The sequence below is a fragment of the Lycorma delicatula genome, chromosome 5, assembly GCF_047948215.1.
Source record: "Lycorma delicatula isolate Av1 chromosome 5, ASM4794821v1, whole genome shotgun sequence".
NCBI lineage: Eukaryota > Metazoa > Arthropoda > Insecta > Hemiptera > Fulgoridae > Lycorma > Lycorma delicatula.
This window is the reverse complement of record NC_134459.1, coordinates 158,555,293-158,573,994: the sequence shown is the minus strand read 5'-3', so window position 1 is coordinate 158,573,994 and position 18,702 is coordinate 158,555,293. Positions and strand designations below refer to the sequence as shown.

Here is an 18,702-nt window from a genome sequence, read left to right as displayed (position 1 = left end):
AGCTGATCCGGCAATGCTTCACCATTGCTAGATTTGAGTGTATACACAAATGAAAATTTTATAAAACATTAAAATCTGAACAGTACAGAAACTTTCGCCTTTTCCCTTCTTCCTTCTCTACTAACCCTTTCTCCTTTTCTCCCTATCTTCCTTTTTCCATTTTTTACAAAAATATTTCTTTTCATGTAACTAATATATTCTATATATGATAATATACATTTTTTCCGAATATCTCAACCCCCAGCACCAACTAGTGGGTCCATTTACTACAGAGGTATTTGTTTTCATGTAAGTAATACAAATTCTAAATATAAGCCAAATCGGACCATAAATACAATTTTTCAAAATATCTTGGGACCCCCTCCCACAGCGCCACCAAGCGGGTGCAAACTAATTCAGAAACCTTTGCGGGCATATGCACAACAATGCACCAAAGTTTCATCACAATCTGATGAGTGGTATAAGAATGCATACAGAACAAACATACACTTGCAGGCAGACCTGGCAATGCTTTGCTATTGCTATATTTGAGTAAATATATTGCTTAAATGAACACAATTAAAAGTTTTTTAAATTCACAAAATTTAACCTTTCACTTTATCCATTTCACCCTTTTCTTTTCCCCATCTCCCTTTCCCCTGCTACTTTTCCACCTTTCTCCACGTAAATTTCCCCTATTCCATTCCCTGGTCTCTATTCCCCTGTTCACTATTTCCTATTTTTTCTCTTCCCTTTTTTCCTATTTTTCTTTTTTCCCTTTTTTTCTTTTTTCCCTTTTTCTCGTGTGTAAATCAGTCCAGTAATTTTTTAGTCTATAGCAGATGCACCTATGAACATTGCTTTTTATGTATGAAAGTCTGTTTGTATATTTGTTTTTTTTTTTTGTAAATATCTCCACCATTGCCACCTAGCTGGTATTTTTGCAGAAATTCTGAATATGGGCCAAATCAGCCCATAAATATAATTTTTGTAAATCTTAACCCCGTGCCATGTATTTCTTTACATATAACACATATACATGTAACACTAATACATGTTAAGTTTCATCACAATCAAACAAATGGTACAGGAACGCATACGAGACAAACAAACAAACATTCATTTATATATATATATATATATATATAATAAAAGATTCAGAATATGTCAATAAAACTAGAATTTTGACATTTTGGAAGGAATAATCTTGCTGTTGTTTAAACCACTTATTTATTTTGTTCTTATGCACAGTATTATTGTATTTAAAAGTTTAGAGTAACCTTTATAGATTTTATAAATTAACCAAATGATTATTTTTTCATATTTAATGAAACTTAAGATTATTTTTATCTTCACAGGAGTACGTTCAAAATGTTAGTAATGAAGAATTTGAGAGACATAAAGAGGCACTAGCTTCCCATCGTCTGGAAAAACCAAAAAGATTAGGTGGAATGACCGCTCGTTATTGGTTTGAAATTGCTTCACAACAGTATAACTTTGATAGAGCAAATATTGAAGTAGCATATTTAAGGAGTTTAACTAAACTAGACATAATAAAGTTTTTTGATGTAAGTTGGAATTGATTAAAAAAGATGAATTGATTTGATTTTGATATAATAGCTTTTCATATAAACTTTAGTTTATGTTCATATAATTTTTGTGTTGTCTTTTCATCCTGAGATGGTATCTGTGTAAAGGTATTGCTTCTACTGAAATTTTTATATATGAAAATTTGAGTTTAAAAGAACTAACATACATACTATGACTGATACACTAGGGAACAAAAAGAATTTTTTTGGTCTCTGGAAGAAAAATATGTTATTCTGATGGTATTTTTTTTTTGTATTTATTTATTTATGGTTATTTATATAGTAATGACTAATAGAAGAAAGAAAATTATAAATATGTAATACACAATAATTCATCACACAAAGCATGCAGTGACATGTTTACTGCTTCATTACTAATCTCATAACTGGCATCATTCTGGTGAACATATGCTACACTAGATGATGTTTGTAAATGTTTATACTCATCTGAACCTGCACAGCAGTAACAGTGCTACCCTTTGAGTTAGCTCATTTGGTACCATCATATTTACAATGCTCAAAGTTTTTACTTGACAATGGAGAATTGGATGAAAAAACATTTTAAAATATTTAAAAATATTAAAATAACAAAAAAGCTGTGGTGATGGAGAAATTCCAAATACATGTTTGAAAACAGGATAAAATATTAATAATTTTATAAATAAAATAAAACTTAATAGTGAAAGTGCTATTAACACCATACCTTTACTTAACTCAAGTATAGTATTTTGCCAATGTAGTAATCTTTTTGATGGGGCTTATTTAATCTGCATTAATTCTGCTGAGCATGAAATATTTCTGCTTTGCTGCTATTCTGATATTTATCAATTACCAAAACTGAATGAGGTGGAAGGTCAGTGATAATCCTAATTTTTTTTTGTGAATTTGTAATTTAAGATTGAATACGGGTTCTTATACAGTGCATTGCTTATTTACAGGAATATATTTCCATGGATGCACCTCGAAGACATAAACTGGCTGTTCATGTTATATCAATGGCTGAAGGAGGTGCTGGATTAACAGATACTTCAGAAGGCATACACATTAATTATCAGGTACTCTTTACATAATGTAACTTTGTAATATTAACTTTAGTTTTAGTAGTTTGAGTACCCTTAATTGGTAGACTAAAGTAGAGGTGGTATTGTAAGATCTTTAACATTATGTTTAAATTTTATATATGTGCTTCTAGCTAATGTATTTTTGAAATCAAAAATTTGAACGCTTTTTATTTATCTATTAATACTTAATAAAATATCAAATTTATTAATTTTGCTTAAAAAAACTTTATCACTAGACATGTGATAAACATGTTATTTATGTTATTTGTAACATAGTTACAAATAAGATTGTCTGATAAAAAACCTAATATTAATAAAAGGAAGAAATTTATTTGATGTTATTACTCTGATTGGTTAATCTTATTATTATTAAAAACTAAATAATGTAAAAAACATAACATGAGAAATCAAATTGCACAAATTCATGTTAATTTGAGAGAAGTGAAACAACAAATTCCAGTTGTAAAAGTTCATGATTTTGTTGATTATTAACTGTTTTTAATATTTTAAAATTCTTAGTTATTTACTAGTCATTAGCAGCAGATGCTTCAGAAGGCTTACTCACACATTATATTATCAGACTAATATTTTTGAAAACGAAAAGATTTGTTTGAATTATGATATAATTATAATATAATCCTATTGTCCTCATTAGTAACAAATTATGATAAAATTTTTTATGATAAATTTGATTCATATGCTAATTCTGGAAGTCTCAAACTACTTTTTCTTGATTGAAGACAGATTTTTTGTTGTCACAAAAGAAAATGTTTTGAAGTGAAACTTAATTCAGGAATGAAATAGTGAGTTCATATAATTTTCAAGTGTCTGTTATTAAACAATGAGGCTTATTTCATGTGGTATGATCGTAACATGAATTTGTCATAAGTTTTAGTTGTAAAATATGCAGAGGATTGGTTGAACAGTCCAGGTTATTTTTTTGAAAATAAAAGATTATTTTTGTAAACTTTTGATTGATTGTGATGGAAAATATCTTTCAGGAAAGATATTTTATATATAATAACACCGGTTTCAAGAAAGATAGCTGAAAATTGTTCATAAATTGGCTAAGTTTTTTTATTCTGGTTTGATGCTATTGTTTGTATTAACCTTAAAAGTATTTGTTTCCTATATCTTCAATCTTATATGTTCAATCTTCAATTGGAAGATCTTCCAATTTTATAAAAATTATGTGAATAAAATAATATTGACTGTATAGTAGAATAAATAAACAGGTATATTACTAGTAACTAGCACTAGTAACTGGAATCTTTTATTATTGATTTAATGTTATATTGTATGTTTTTCTTTTTTTCAGCCGGATATCATTAGTGATATTACAAAATTCAAGAGTAGTCAGAGTTTGTTCCCACTGGCACAACCATTCATCAACATTAACTCACAAAGCACAAAATCAAAACTTTGACATCAGAAACGTGTTAAAACCCATTCAAATTTGATTTACTGGACTGCACTAACTTCACTTTTAATATTCATTTTTTTAAGACCAAAAAAATGAAGTTCTTAAAAAATATTGTTAATAATTTTATGTTGTATGAAATAATTGACTTGTCTGAAATAGAAATTAATAGAAATAATTTTATTGTTTAGTGTTAATTTTTGGTTATTTACATATTATAATACAGTAGTATTGTATATTCAATTGCATTGATTAATTCATAATGAATGGAATGTGATATTAAATAAAATGGCTTGAAGTATTGTCACTACAAATTTTTTTTACCCTATGCATTTTAAAATATTGATTATGGTTTGATTTCACTGGACCCCCCCCCCACACTGTTCATTCTCATTCCTAAGAGAATAATACTAATAAATAACAAATCAGTATATTGTAATTTCTTCAGAGCAACAGTTTGGCCAGCACAGGACTATAAACTTTAAAATAGCAGTCAAGTGGGCAGCTAGTCTGCCACACATAACACAGTAACTGGCTGTGGCTACATTGGTTGAGCCGCCGAGCTGTACACTTTGTCCCTTCAAAGCTACTTTTCTCAGTTTTAAACACTGCTAGTGGTTTCTGAGTTTTGACCAACAGTTTGGTAATAGTAAATTGGCAAGGAGCATAGTCAATCTGGTGTTTACTGCAATCTATTGAATCTGTGAAACATTATGTAATGGCCAAAGTCTTTCTCTTTCGTAACAGTATCATACTTTCATTAATCTCATAACTGCAAATAGTCTTTCTCTCCAGTTATAAAGACTACATGTATGCAAAATTTCAGCCAATTAGTTGACTAATTTTTGTGTGAGAGAGTACTAGACTCGCAGAAACCACTAAATTTATATATATTTCTTCATATAAACTACCTAGTATAGAATATTGAGATTAAGACATACCTTGCCTTAATTTTATCATATCCCTCTATGATAGACGTTGCTGATGGTGATGGGACTTGTAGTAGCTGGACTGAGAGTGCAACCATATCAGAGTGGTGTCTGTTGAAAGCCAGACCGAGGAATGATCCCTGTTAAGACTTAATGGCCATATCAACATCACTCAATCTTCTGATTATTGCACAGCTGAAAACGGAAAACTACAACTGCATTTTTTTCCAAGAAAATGTAGCTCTGCATTTTCATGTAACAGAGATGGAGGAGGTGCCTGGTAAAACATTCTGGAGGTAAACTAGTCCCCTGTTTAGATCTCTTGCTAATTCCTACTAAATCTACATTAAACCTACCCATTTTCCTCTTTAAATTTTCTAACCTACCAACCTTTTTTAGACTTTCATTCAACATTCCACACTCTGATTCTTAGAATTTATGTTCTGTGAGGACTGCTAAGGAACATAACATTCTAAGAATCAGAGTGTGGAATGTTGAATGAAAGTCTAAAAAAGGTTGGTAGGTTAGAAAATTTAAAGAGGAAAATGGGTAGGTTTAATGTAGACATAGTATGAATTGGCAAGGTTTGGTGGGAAAAGGAAAATGACTTTTTTGGTCAGGTGATTTAGAATTAACAGAGTCAAATAAAGGGCAGGCAGGATTAGGTTTCATAATGAACAAGAAGGTAGGGAAGAAAGTAGAATATTAAAAAAAACTTCAAAGATTGTTAATGCCTATATGCCTAAAAGTGTCCATGATAATAATGATGAGGTAGTGTGTATATGAAGAAATTGATGAAGCAACATGTAAAAGGGGGTGAAAATCTAATAGTTATAGATTGGAATGCAAGCATTGGAAAGGCAAAGAAGGAAACATTGTGGTTAGAAGAATATACACATGGAAAAAGCCAATTTCTGCAAGGTATCAGATATATCATGGTTAACCAAAACTTTAGAAATCAACTCAACTGCAAAGCATATCCAGGAGCAGACATTGATAGTGATTATCTTAGTGATAATGAAATGTAGATTGGGGTTTAAAGACCTGAAGATGTGAGATGAATCAGTGGAATTTAGAGAAACTTAAGAGGAGGTAAGAAGATTTTTGAGGAGGACATTGCAAGAGGTCTGAGTAAAAGATTAGACAAAATAAGAAAATATAGAAATATTTTCTAATCTTATTTTATCTAATGTTTTCTTATCTCAATATTTTGTACTAGGTGGGGTGTATATTAATAGAATTAAAAATATAATTTAATGGTACAGAGAAATAAATATTTTCAGTAAATAATTATGAATGCTAACCAAGTGAAAACTGAAATTTTTATTTTTACAAATTGCATAATAAACTTTATAATACATTGTCTAATGCACTTATTCCTAAATACGGATAATAAAAATTAATAATTTTCAGTACTATAAAGCCATAACAAATTTACAGATAGTTTCTAAAGACAAGGATGCACTATATGAGAATGTGTAAATATAATAATTTGATTATAGTAATAATTAAAATATGTAAAATACATTTTCAAGAAAGTTCAGTAATATTACATTTTTAAACTTCACAAATCTTTTTTAATGACTATGAAAAATTAATACTAATGCAATTTAAAAATTATACATATGTATGGAACAATTACATATCAGCTACAATATCCAAAGAATTAAAAATACAAAATTACTAATAAATCATTTATCAATGAACAAATATTTTACTAACTAAAAGAAAGATTAAACACAGACAATTTTTTAATACTAAAATCAGAACAATACTAAAACCAGTTATGTCAGTTGAAAACTTAATGAAAAAAATAAATTTATATATCTGTCAATAGAAACAAAAAGTTCATAAACGCAAAAGTTCATAAATTAAACTAATACAACCATTACAGATTTTAAATCTGATCCCTGCTAATAAAAAATAATAGATTAAATTCTTAGGGAAAACTCATTAAAAAATTGTTAATAAAATATAGTAAATAAACTAAAAAACTAGAATGGCTAGGTATAATCGCTAATAAGAAATATATATAACAAAACTATTTTGATTTTAATAACAAATATTATAAACAAAAAAATATTTATCAGCAATTGTGTCAAATATATTTGTCATATGTATATAGCACTTATAACCTGGTAATAAACGATGAATGTCTAATAATATTAAATTCAATTCCTATAATGAAAATTTAAGATTCACATTTGAAATAAGTAATATTATTTAGATGTAAATATTGAATTAATGAAATAAGGATGGTCAAATTGAAACAGTATGCAGAGAAAGCCTTGATTATATGAGCATGATTTTATTACACAAATTAATGCTGGAATGAAATGAAGTACACATAATGATAATGAAATAATCATAAAACATATAGTATTTGAAAATTGATATACTAGTTAAGTAAAAACTGACTACATTTTACACTCAATTATTAAAAAAAATAATTTTACATATCTTATTTTATTTTTTTTTTAAATAAAAAATTACTAGTATAAAATATGACATCAAATTTAGTGGCTGGCCAAGTTACATGTTTAATTTATACTAAATTTGACTTCTATATTTAAAAAGTTTTAATTTTTAAAATAACAAATTTTATATTTTTTGATAAATTTGAAGGTATTGTAAATGTGGAATGTAGTTTGATAAAATAAAAAATACAACATAATTACAACTGAAGATGTGGGTTTCCATAAAAATTGTTTTGTAAAATAAGAAGCAAGGTAAATGTAATTTTATTTAATGTATATTTCTGTACTTATTGAACTACAGTTAAGAAATATAGTAGTATCCATAAGTACAGAAATATACATTAATTAAAATTACATTTATTTTACATTTAATTACATTAAACAAAATTACTATATTTCTGAACTGTGGTTCAATTTGGTTTATAATTTGTATATTAGTACAGAGGAATATGGGTCTTGAAAATATTGACTTTAGAAAAATTCTTGTACATTGTAGAAATTAAAAAATAATGAATTAGGTTTATCTGATATGGCAGACAGATACTAAGATGACAAAGGATTAATTTTATTAACTGTGTGAGTGCCTTACAGGCAATTAGTGATATGTACTCCAGGTACCCTATTGTCTGTGAGATTCAGTGTGTGACCTACTGAATAATAACTGACCTACTGCTGGATCCCCAGTCATATGGAATTTCAGGCAGTGGATCATGTTGATAGAGCACCAAAACAGGCTTGTTTCCAGCCTCCTTTCACCAATCACGTTTCAAACGATCTAGTCTGTTTTCTGAAAAGCGTGGTTCATAATGAGTGGGATGCTACTATTAATAATAAACTTCATACAGTTAAGAACTCTGTCTTCGTGGAGCACCTCATGCAGAAATAACTGTCTAGAGGAGGTTGTTATTTGCCATTTGAGAATAAAGCACACTCATGGATATCTGATGACGCAAATAAATACACCTGTTTGTGTTCACTGTAATTGCCAGTTAACAGTCCACCACATCCTTGTAGATTGTATCTGTTAACGCAGCATTGCATTGCAAGTTAAATAAAAGTTTGACATGCAAAGTATGTTGGGGAGCAATGCAACAATGTTATCGAATGTCAAGCGATTTATAAAGGCTGTGCATCTTGATTAAAAAATTTAATTATTTATGGGGTCCTTATCATCTGTATATTATTAACTGTATATTGTTGTTAATTTTGTTCTTTTAAATTACTTTTTTAATGTTGTACCCATTGTTTCCATCTGTGCTGTGTTTTTTATATTACTGTAGTTTAGTTTTTTAATTATATTTTGTCTTTTTTAAATATCTATATGTTTACTATATAAATATAACACATCTGCATGTCAATCTAGTTTTAGTTTTTGTTTTGTTATATATGTTATTTTTTCTGGGCGATAATGTGAAAATGTTTTTCACCCAAAAAAAGCATACATGATAAACCATCAGACAGTATTTGAGGGAGACATTCTTATAAAAAAGCAACAAATATTAGCATTCATAATAAAATACATTTTCATAATATTACAGTACTGTAATGAATATTACACCATGTGCAAAAAATAATTTATAAATTAAATTTATTTAGTATCTTTCAGGTGCACGTTATACCATGTGCATTTAGTATCTTTAAGATGCAATTTAATTAAATAATTGAATCATGTCTGAGAATGCAGGATCCCACAAAAGTACTTAAAAAAATATATAATATATATTTTTAAAAAATATTTGAAAAAATATATATTTAAACAATTTAATATATATATATATATATATATATATATATATATATATATATATATATATATATATATATATATATATTTGTATGTAAAAAAATTTACATATAATTTAAAAATATATATATATATATATATATGTACGTAAGCCTGAATTGACTAATAGCAGCCATTGCTGATACTCCCCAGAAAATGCAGCACAGTAATTCTAATATTAATCACAGATCTTGTAGAGACATAATTGTGTATATTAGCTGATGATTAATTGGTAATCAGAAGCATCATATGATAAATTGCCTTCCAGCTGGGTGTTAAAATTCTAACCCTAAATTTAAGCATTCCTTGACTTTATTTTTAATTGAAAATGTTGTGGTTGTAAGTACCAAGTAAAAACATCTTTATATCTTAAACACATCTTTATCAACCAGGACATTTTTTGGATACCAAAACAGATCTTTTAGAAACAATTTTTTAAGGTTTAGACACCAAGGCTAGCTCATTCAATTCCAGAGCTCACAAACCACATGTCTTCAGTGCCAATTTTTTAAGGTGCATTTCTGCTTACTGTGTTGGCAGCCAACTCGCTAAATGTACCTTTTCAGTGCTACGATTATTCTGGATGCCTCTTATTGATATTCAGAAACAATTATAAAAAATTTTGTGTCACCTTTGGTTACTGGTTGTGTCACTTTGGATACATGGTACATCCATCAGCATACTCAAATTTATCTATTAAATTTGTACAAGATTTTTTAACAGTATAGTTTTCCTAAATTGTGGTTTAAGGTTATTGTGACCCCTATATGAAGTCTAGTGAGAAGTTACCAGCTGATGCTTTATATTTCTAAAAAGGTTTTTTGCAGAACTGATAGAAAGAATGATGAATTAACTGGTGTGATACTTTGAGCAGTCTCTCATAGCAACTCACAGATTCCAACTTTTTTCTTTATTTTTTTACCACATAAGCTTGAAGCTGGTGCATAGGTTATGGAAATGGAGTTTTGTAAAGTATGAAAAATGCTATGCCTGACAGGGATTTGAACCTGGGACTTCTGGATGAAAGGCTGAGACACTACCAGTCTACCATGGAGATCACCAACTAGGCTGATATTTCATAAATTACTCAACCACCCTCAAAGCAGGTATTAGGAATGTTTAAAATGGAATTTTACTGGAAATAAAATAATATAAGAAAAAGTTATTTCTATATGAAATTGAATTTAACTGTTGATGACTGTATTTACTATCCTGTTTTATTATTATGACTTTTGATATGCTACACATATAAATGAATAAAATTAGATTGAAAAGTGTTAAGAGATACTTGCTTGGAATTGAAATCAAGACAAGCTGACTGAGAAGCTAAATTATTAATCGATCAATTACTATAAAAAAGAAATCGCTAGTTGTTATTAAAAATTAAATGGATTTTATTTCTATACAAGGATACTGTGAATAGTTTTTAAAAATGTTGTTTAATTGACGTAATAAATCTAATACAGAAATGAATAAATTTGATCAGGGTAAACAAAAGGAAAAAATCATCAACAAAAGCATAAATTTATGCTTTTGCTTACTCTGTGTTATATTATTTAAAAATAGGTGTAGATAAAATCATTCTTTTATTTGGGCTTTGTAATATTTTTATTATTCGTGAAAGTTAGTTCACGGTTTGTAACATCACTCAAATCTTTGACGTAAATTACAAATTAAAAATATTATTGTACCATTTATTTCTTTAAAATTGAAGCAGGATGTTAATTAAAAATATTAATGATATGAAACACTGGTTGCCAGTGATAGCAGATGTGTATATAAATACATTATTCTTGCACTTATTTTTTCTTGGTGTCAATTAGTTTGAGTGATGAATGAGAATATGATGTTTATGGATTCAGGTCTGGTTTCTGTCCAGTCATTGGAAAAGATCCAGATCTATTTTTATATTTATATAAAGTTGACTGTACTACACAGTATTTGTGTAGTAGATCATTGTACCTTTAATAATAATAAACTTCATTAAGTTAACTGTTTTTGATCATAATGTATAAATTATTAATGTTCATATTTATAATGTTTTTTATTCACATGAGTTCAGAATATGTTAGTGATAATTCAAGTGGCAGTGGAATTAATAGTGAAGAACTCTTCGAAACTCATCAAACAATTTGTCAAATAAATTCAGTACAACTTGCTGCAACAGCTAAAGCAACTGTAACTAGAGCATTGAAAGGAGTTTGTCTCTCTAGTAAGACATAGTTTTCAATTATTTAATCTTATATAAAGTAATGTATTAAATATTTGGTTTTCATGAATGTTATTTCAGAGAATATCTTACGATTGAATATAACAATTAATATTGATGAATTTTATGCCTCCAATCAATAATTACAAATTTTATATTATTTAGGAAAATGAATACTTAATATTGTATTACAAAATCAGTATCTAGATAAATCCATTGAATCGTTGAAATAGTTATGTAAATTTTATGATGACTAGTTCTAAAATTCTTTTTTGCTCGCTCATAGTTAAGTATCATATGTATAATTTTCTGATAATTATCAAAAATTGAAATTTCATATTTTGATGGATGTTGGTACAAGTCAAAAAGGTGTTTAAAAATGTCAGTTTAAAAGTGTTTGTGATCACAGTGATTTTTCAGTAAAATATTGATCTAAGTTTGTATTTAGGATAGAACAGCTATAGTCAGCTTCACCATAAGTTCATACGTTACACTTCCTTTCTTTAATAAAAGTGTATAAATCTGGTTTGTTACTAATAAGTTTAATTGAAAATATCAAGTAATTATTACAAAATTGCACCTTTTTATAATCGTTACTGTTAGTGTTAGTGTTAATAGTTAGCAGAACAAAAATATTTTCAAGACTGTTTTTATTTTTTGTTACATGTTTTGGAACTTTATTATATTGTTAGTATGCAGAGCATTTTATATCTCTGAACAAGTAAGCCCAGTCTTTTAAATGAAATTCCCAGAATTCTGGGCCACAAAACTTCCTACAGTGTGCTAGGTATTAACCATCTATTTTGTTATAAAGTAATTTCATTTTTACTTTATTAATATTAAATTTTTTTATTTATTTTACCCATCTTACATTTTTTATTTAAATATTCTATTTCCATGAGTAATTTATTTATGGAAAGTATGTTAAAAAAAATCAAGACTGAAGAGGGGGAGTAAAAACGAATTTGTCAGAATGGGTAAATTTGATTCCGTTGCCAGCACAATATAAGTTATGCTAGCAGTTACAAGGCTGAAGAACAAGAATAATGTTTATAATTTTATACAGTTTTAGAAATGTAGTTTTTTAATAGAAAAATCCAGTTTTTGTAGTAATTTTTTATTGCTATTTAAACAACTATATGAAATTATTTTTTTAGAGAGAATAATTTATAATCATTTAAAATTCATTGTATAATCGTGTATAAATAAAAATTCCTTAAAGTTTTATCTAAGTAACTTACGAACTAAGATAAGTACAAACAATTTGCAAATTATGATATTAAAAATCTGATATGGCTAAATGTGACAATTCTAGAATCATGAATGTAATTTAAAACAATTAATTGGTAAACAGATATTTTTTTTTTTTCATATGATTAATTTTTTATTATATGTAACAGGTGATTTTTGAACAATCGATTTCAGGCTCAACCCATCATTAGGTAATTTTATATTAGTCCATAAATTCTATTTATTTTTCAAAATTCATATTCATCATATACGAGGTGTGTTCAAAACATAACAAGAATTTTGAAATTTCACAGGTTGTATTAGTCTGATTCTCAGGATTTTTTCATTGTTGTATTGATAAACATGTATTAAAAGTATCTGTACATTTTTAGCCATATTGGATGTTTAGTCTGTTGTCAGGTGTCAAAAGGATAACAAGTATTTTGGTACGATCGGTGATTTTTTATTTGTGTAAATAATGGATCAGAGAATTTATATTAAATTTTGCTATAAGAATGGAATAAAGTGTAGCAATGTTTTAAAAATGTTAAATATTACTTTTGGTGAGTCTGCTATGAGTAAAGCAAGAATTTACGAGTGTTATAAGTGTTTCTAAGAAGGTAGTGAAGATATTGAAGATGATGAACACCCCAAATGCCCCAGCACATCAACAATGAAAACATGGAAAAAGTGAAAGAAATAATTGTGAATGATCGCCGAATTACAATCAGAGAAGTTGCTGATGATGTTGGGATATCAACTGTCTCATGCCATGAAATCTTTTCGGATTTTTGGGTATGAAATGTGTGACTAAAATTTGTTCCAAAATTGTTGAATTTTGAACAAAACAGCGGCGAATGGAAGTTGCAAATGAAGTCAACAATGATGCATAACTACTGAAATCTGTTATAACAGGTGATGAAACATGGGTTTACGGATATGATGTTCAAACTAAAGCTCAGTCGTCCCAATGGAGGCATTCTGGGAGTGAAAAAAGCTCGACAAGTATGGTTGAATGTGAAGGTTATACTCACTGTGTTCTTCGACTTTAACAGCACAGTGCATCATCAGTTCTTGCCACAAGGTCAAATGATCAATAAGTAGTATTACCTGCAGATTCAACATTGTATGCGTGAAGCAATCCAAAAAAAAACACTTGGATTTGTGGTGAAACAATTCATGGCTTTTGCACCACGATAATGCGCCAGCTCACACTTCATTCCTTGTTCATCAATTTTGCAAAAAACAACACTGTAGTGATACCCCAGCCGCAATAATTCCCAGACATGGCCCTGTGTGACATTTTTCTATTCCCAAAAATAAAGAGAACCTTAAAGGCCGTTGTTTTATAAGCATAGATAAGATTAAAAGCGAATCACTGAAAGAGCTAAATACTATTCCAAAGATCGAGTTTCAGAAGTGTTTGGGAGATTGGAAAAAGCACTGGGGTAAGTGTATAATATCTATTGGGTACTATTTTGAAGGGGATAATATTAATGAAGATGAATAAATAAAATTCTTTCAAAAAAACAAAAATTCTTGTTACTTTTTGAGCACACCTCGTATAACTACTAATTATTATAAAAACTCTGTTAAGCACTTATTACTTTTTTTAATTTCCTGTTAATTCTCAAACTTCTTTTATTTTCCCACTTAATTATTAAAAAAAACTAATTATTATGTAATATTTATAGTTGTGATTAAATATTTCTGTCTGGGTCTCCAATATATATTTACACAATTTTTATGGTAATTTATAGCTGTATACGATGAGTCTGATACTAATGTTGCATAGAATTTTGAAAGATATGTAGAATTTATGGCTTAATATAATAATGTTCCTGACAATGAGCTGAGCCTGAAACCGGTTGTACAAAAATCATACCTGCTATATATAAGTAATAATAACAAATTTATTCAGATTAATATTTTTAATTTTGTTATTGAGATTATATTACCTCATAAGTATTTCTAATCCCAATTATAGTTTGGAAGTTGATTTCCAATCTCAAGTCTATAATTCTGAGAAGGCCATTAATTATACATCAGTAACCAAAGCACAAATAACATTTTTTCTTGATAGAAATTATAATAATACAATAAATTACTGTAATTATTCTTTTCCCTGAATTCTTTGTTTGAGCTCTAAGTTGTGCATTTAAAAACACCTATATATAATTCTACCAGATGCATGAGAAAGACGGTGTATGCATTATCTTTTCAATATTCTCTAGTGGTAAGATTTGTTTGTTCATGCTTCTGTATCTCTAAAATGATTTTACTAATTTTCATGTGATGGGTACCAAATGACTAAACCATTTGTCTAATACAAGTATAACATTTATACGAGTGAAAAAAATACTTTGACCAGTCATTTGGTGTGTGGTTAACTTTTACTGGCTTCTAGGTGCTGACCATCAATTAGGCAGTTTTTTACCTGTCATGTTATCCACATCATCTTCCTAGTTAAAATATATGTAAACTTCACCAGAGATTATAATAATAAAAATAAATGATTAGAAGAAAACAAAATGGTGGATGGTAGATTGAAAATAATCAAGTGGATTATCAAAATAAGTCTCTATAGACAGTTTCATTATTAAGAAAATTGTGATACAGTAAACTGGCAATCTGAAGGGTTTAAAAGTAATTGAACTAATATCATCGAATCTTTTCTTCATAAGCTCGAAGTTTGTAGGAATGCGGTGAAAATTGGAAATTCTGTATTACAAGCCTGAGACCAATCTTAAAAACAGAGATGCTCCCAGAGGTACTAGGTAGTAACGATATCATAGTAAGTGATTGATTGAGAGATGTCATAAAGTAATAAAAAATAGTAACTCTAATAATTAAATTGAGATTTGAAATCTTAAAATTTTACATGGAATGAAAAGATTGTTGTAAAACAAACTTGTATTGAAATATTTAATCATTTAACAGAATAATTAAAACTATAAGTCATTTAAAATATGTATTTTGATGTTTCTAGGCAGATCTGTATATGCTGATTATTATTTGTCTTAAATTTTTGTTTAGAATCTATGGATGAATATTTTAAAAAATTGGAAAAATTATTCAAGAATCAATTAGATGTAATAAAAGAAATTGAAATAAAAGTAGATTCTTTAGCATCTCAAAAATTAGGGAGCTCTATTCCACACAGTCCAGAGCATCTAGTAATTTCTACACCAGTTTCATGGTCAGTTAAAAAATAATATTTATATATTTTAAATAAAATTATTGTGTGTTTTACCAATATGTATCTATACATGTCAACTATTTACATAAGCAGCTGCCTCATCAGATGAATTTGTATTTTTGAAGAGATCTGGGGGCCAAATTTATCTGACATATTTCTACCGTTATACTTAGTGCAGCCACCGCTTCATTAGTAAGTGCATCCACTTACTTGTGTAGTAAGTCCTTAGATTGATCTGTTTCAGCCCTCCCTTGGATCAGATTATGAATGGCTCTACATTATTAACGTGGATCGACAAGGATCAAACTTTTACCCATAAAACCAAATTTGTGCAAGAATGTTTAAAGGATAATGAAAAGAGTAAGTGGTAAGAAAGAATGATCTACCTCAGAGGAGTTGCAGTGTACAATAAAAAAAAACCACACAGAGAAAATCTCAAAATCCTGTATGACATAGATATCCATCCACCCAAAATTCCTCAGAACATTCTATCAAAAGTGTATGCCCCTCTTGCAACCATATAGGTCAAATCCACATGTTCTACTATTTAGAATAAAAAATGAACTTCATGCAAATTACAGCATTTTCTACCACAGCTAGATTATCATGAAGCTTATATTATACTCTTAAACTTTATCTTTTTGTATCCATTCCAAAAACCAGTGCTAACTTTTCTAAAATTATTTCAATAATCACCATGTATCCTATTCAGTTCAAATTCAATAAAAATATGTCTTTATATTTTTCTACGTATTCATTTCATTATCAGTTTTATCATCAGAAACATTTTAATTTCAGGAAAAGGTTTTACTTTATTTTTCCATATTATTTAATTATTTTTTTTAAACTGTTTTTTAAGATATTTGTCTCATTTATGGGGTTATCACTAACACTTATCACTTTAGTTAAATAAAATACTTAAATTACAATAAGTTAAATAAAATACTAATACAATAGCTGAGTTTTCCCTAATTTTATATTTTGTATAGGTTATACATTTTTAAAGGTCAACATTATTGTTAAACAGAGTGGATTAATTAAACAAATTTTCAGTATTTTTTGTTTGGGTTTGCAAAAAGGCCTTGCTAAGCAATAAGAAGGTTTTCTTATTATTCTTTATAGAATTTAAGAAGAAAATGAGACTTATTCATTCAAATTAACACTGGCAAGATGTGTCTCAGGTTCATTTAAAAATATTCAAAATATTTCATTTAATATTCACACTCAACATAAAAACATTCTAATTTACAGTAACTACCATTCATGTACAATAAACATATTTATTTAATAAATATGATGTTTATTTATATTCATTTATTTAACTACCATTTATTTATAATTTAAACATTTTAAAAACCTGTTTCATTGCAGTCCAATATAACACAAAATTTTTTTCATAACTATTGTTAACTCTACCCACTTCTAATTAAAATTGTTTGAGTAATATATCAAGTTAATCAATGAATTTAAAATTATTGAACTGAAACCATTTGAAATAATTGTAATTTTGAAATTACTGATTAAATCTAAGTTCTGGGTACAGTTTGAAAGGAATAGACAAAATATGAAAGTATTTCAAAGCACTAACCATACTACTACCACTTATGTTACATAAATTAGTCAACTTTTGATTAATTGTGTGTAACAGTCCATTTCAGTTGACAAGTAACAACTAGCTCTAGTAAATTATTAATATACACATGTACTTGGCTACTATTATTGTAGTATACTGCATTCCTTCTAGCTTCTCAAAGCTTGGAACCAACCAGCAATCAAAATAGAAAGAAATCATGGAATTCTCCTCTTGAATATGTACCCAACTATAATTTAACTTTTTCCATTAAAGCGCTTTTTAAGTTCTATCTGTTTTAAATGGATTGTGAAAAAAAATTATAGTTTGTTTTTTATTTTTAGGGAAGAATTTACAGAGAAAATTGATGAAGTTGAAATAAAGCCAAATCCTAGAGAAGTAGAAATTAAACAGTATAATGGGACAGTATATCAAGAAGGCAATGGAAAACAAATATATACATATTTTTGGAAATTACAAAACATAAAAACAAAATTATTAAGTAGAAAATCCATAAGAAGTTCAAATATTTATATAACACCAGGAGGATATTGCATGTATATAAGACTATTGACAACACAAAATGCAGACACTGTTTACATTCAAGTTGGTCTAACTCAAGGGAAATATGATGAAACACTTCTCTGGCCATTTAGATTAAAACACAAACTATCAGTACTGGATCAAGTTTCAGTCAATTATATAGACATTCATTCAAGGATCTGGGACCCTACAGTGCTGTGCAGTGAATTGCACTGGCAAAAACCATCTAGTAAGAGTGATAATTTTGAGTGTTTAGGTCTTGGAATATCTGAAGATGTCTTGCAAACTAGATCATATATAACTTTTGATACAATAATTATTAAACTTACTGTTTATTTAGAATAATTAAATAAGCAAATTATAATTAAATTTCATAAATTACATTACATAATTTTAAATTATATAATGTAATTTTATTTTTATTGATATATAATTCTTTTCACTAATTTTCTTAGTCATATTTACAGAGCTCTGAAATCTTTTATATAAGCTATGCTTATTTTTTCATAAATATGTGATTAATTTATTTTAAAACAAGTTTTTTTAAACAAAATTTAAGTGCAGTTCAGCAGATACTGTTTATACATAACTCAAAACGTGCATCAAAAAGTAGATCTGTTAAACTATTTTAAAAAATAATAAAATTTTTAAATTTATTGACAAAGAGTAAATGAGCTTCAAGAATTCTCCTTATAAATAAACTCAACCTCAGC

At 27.9% G+C, this 18,702-nt stretch overlaps 2 protein-coding genes across 2 annotated transcripts in view; both read left to right on the top strand.

The window, feature by feature from the left end:
• LOC142325532 (insulin-degrading enzyme-like) overlaps positions 1-4,356 on the top strand; it is an 86,821-nt gene extending 82,465 nt beyond the window's left edge. The window contains 3 exon segments of the mRNA XM_075367398.1: positions 1,338-1,547; positions 2,507-2,623; positions 3,948-4,356. Coding sequence (XP_075223513.1) covers positions 1,338-1,547; positions 2,507-2,623; positions 3,948-4,055 — 435 coding nt within the window. The 3' untranslated portion in view covers positions 4,056-4,356.
• A 6,866-nt stretch (positions 4,357-11,222) lies between these two features.
• LOC142325777 (uncharacterized) lies at positions 11,223-18,334 on the top strand. Its single transcript, XM_075367808.1, has 3 exons — positions 11,223-11,450; positions 15,714-15,876; positions 17,791-18,334. Exons 1-3 carry the CDS (start codon positions 11,246-11,248, stop codon positions 18,332-18,334), a joined length of 912 nt encoding a protein of 303 aa, XP_075223923.1. The 5' UTR covers positions 11,223-11,245.
• Positions 18,335-18,702: the final 368 nt, after the last annotated feature.

Bases quoted from the DNA above. Each gene is read 5' to 3' on its own strand.
- LOC142325777 (XM_075367808.1), top strand. From the start codon at position 11,246: ATGTATAAATTATTAATGTTCATATTTATAATGTTTTTTATTCACATG. The intron at 11,451-15,713 runs GTAAGACATAGT...ATTTTTGTTTAG, and splicing joins GAAAGGAGTTTGTCTCTCTA to AATCTATGGATGAATATTTT. The intron at 15,877-17,790 runs GTCAGTTAAAAA...TTTTATTTTTAG, and splicing joins ATTTCTACACCAGTTTCATG to GGAAGAATTTACAGAGAAAA.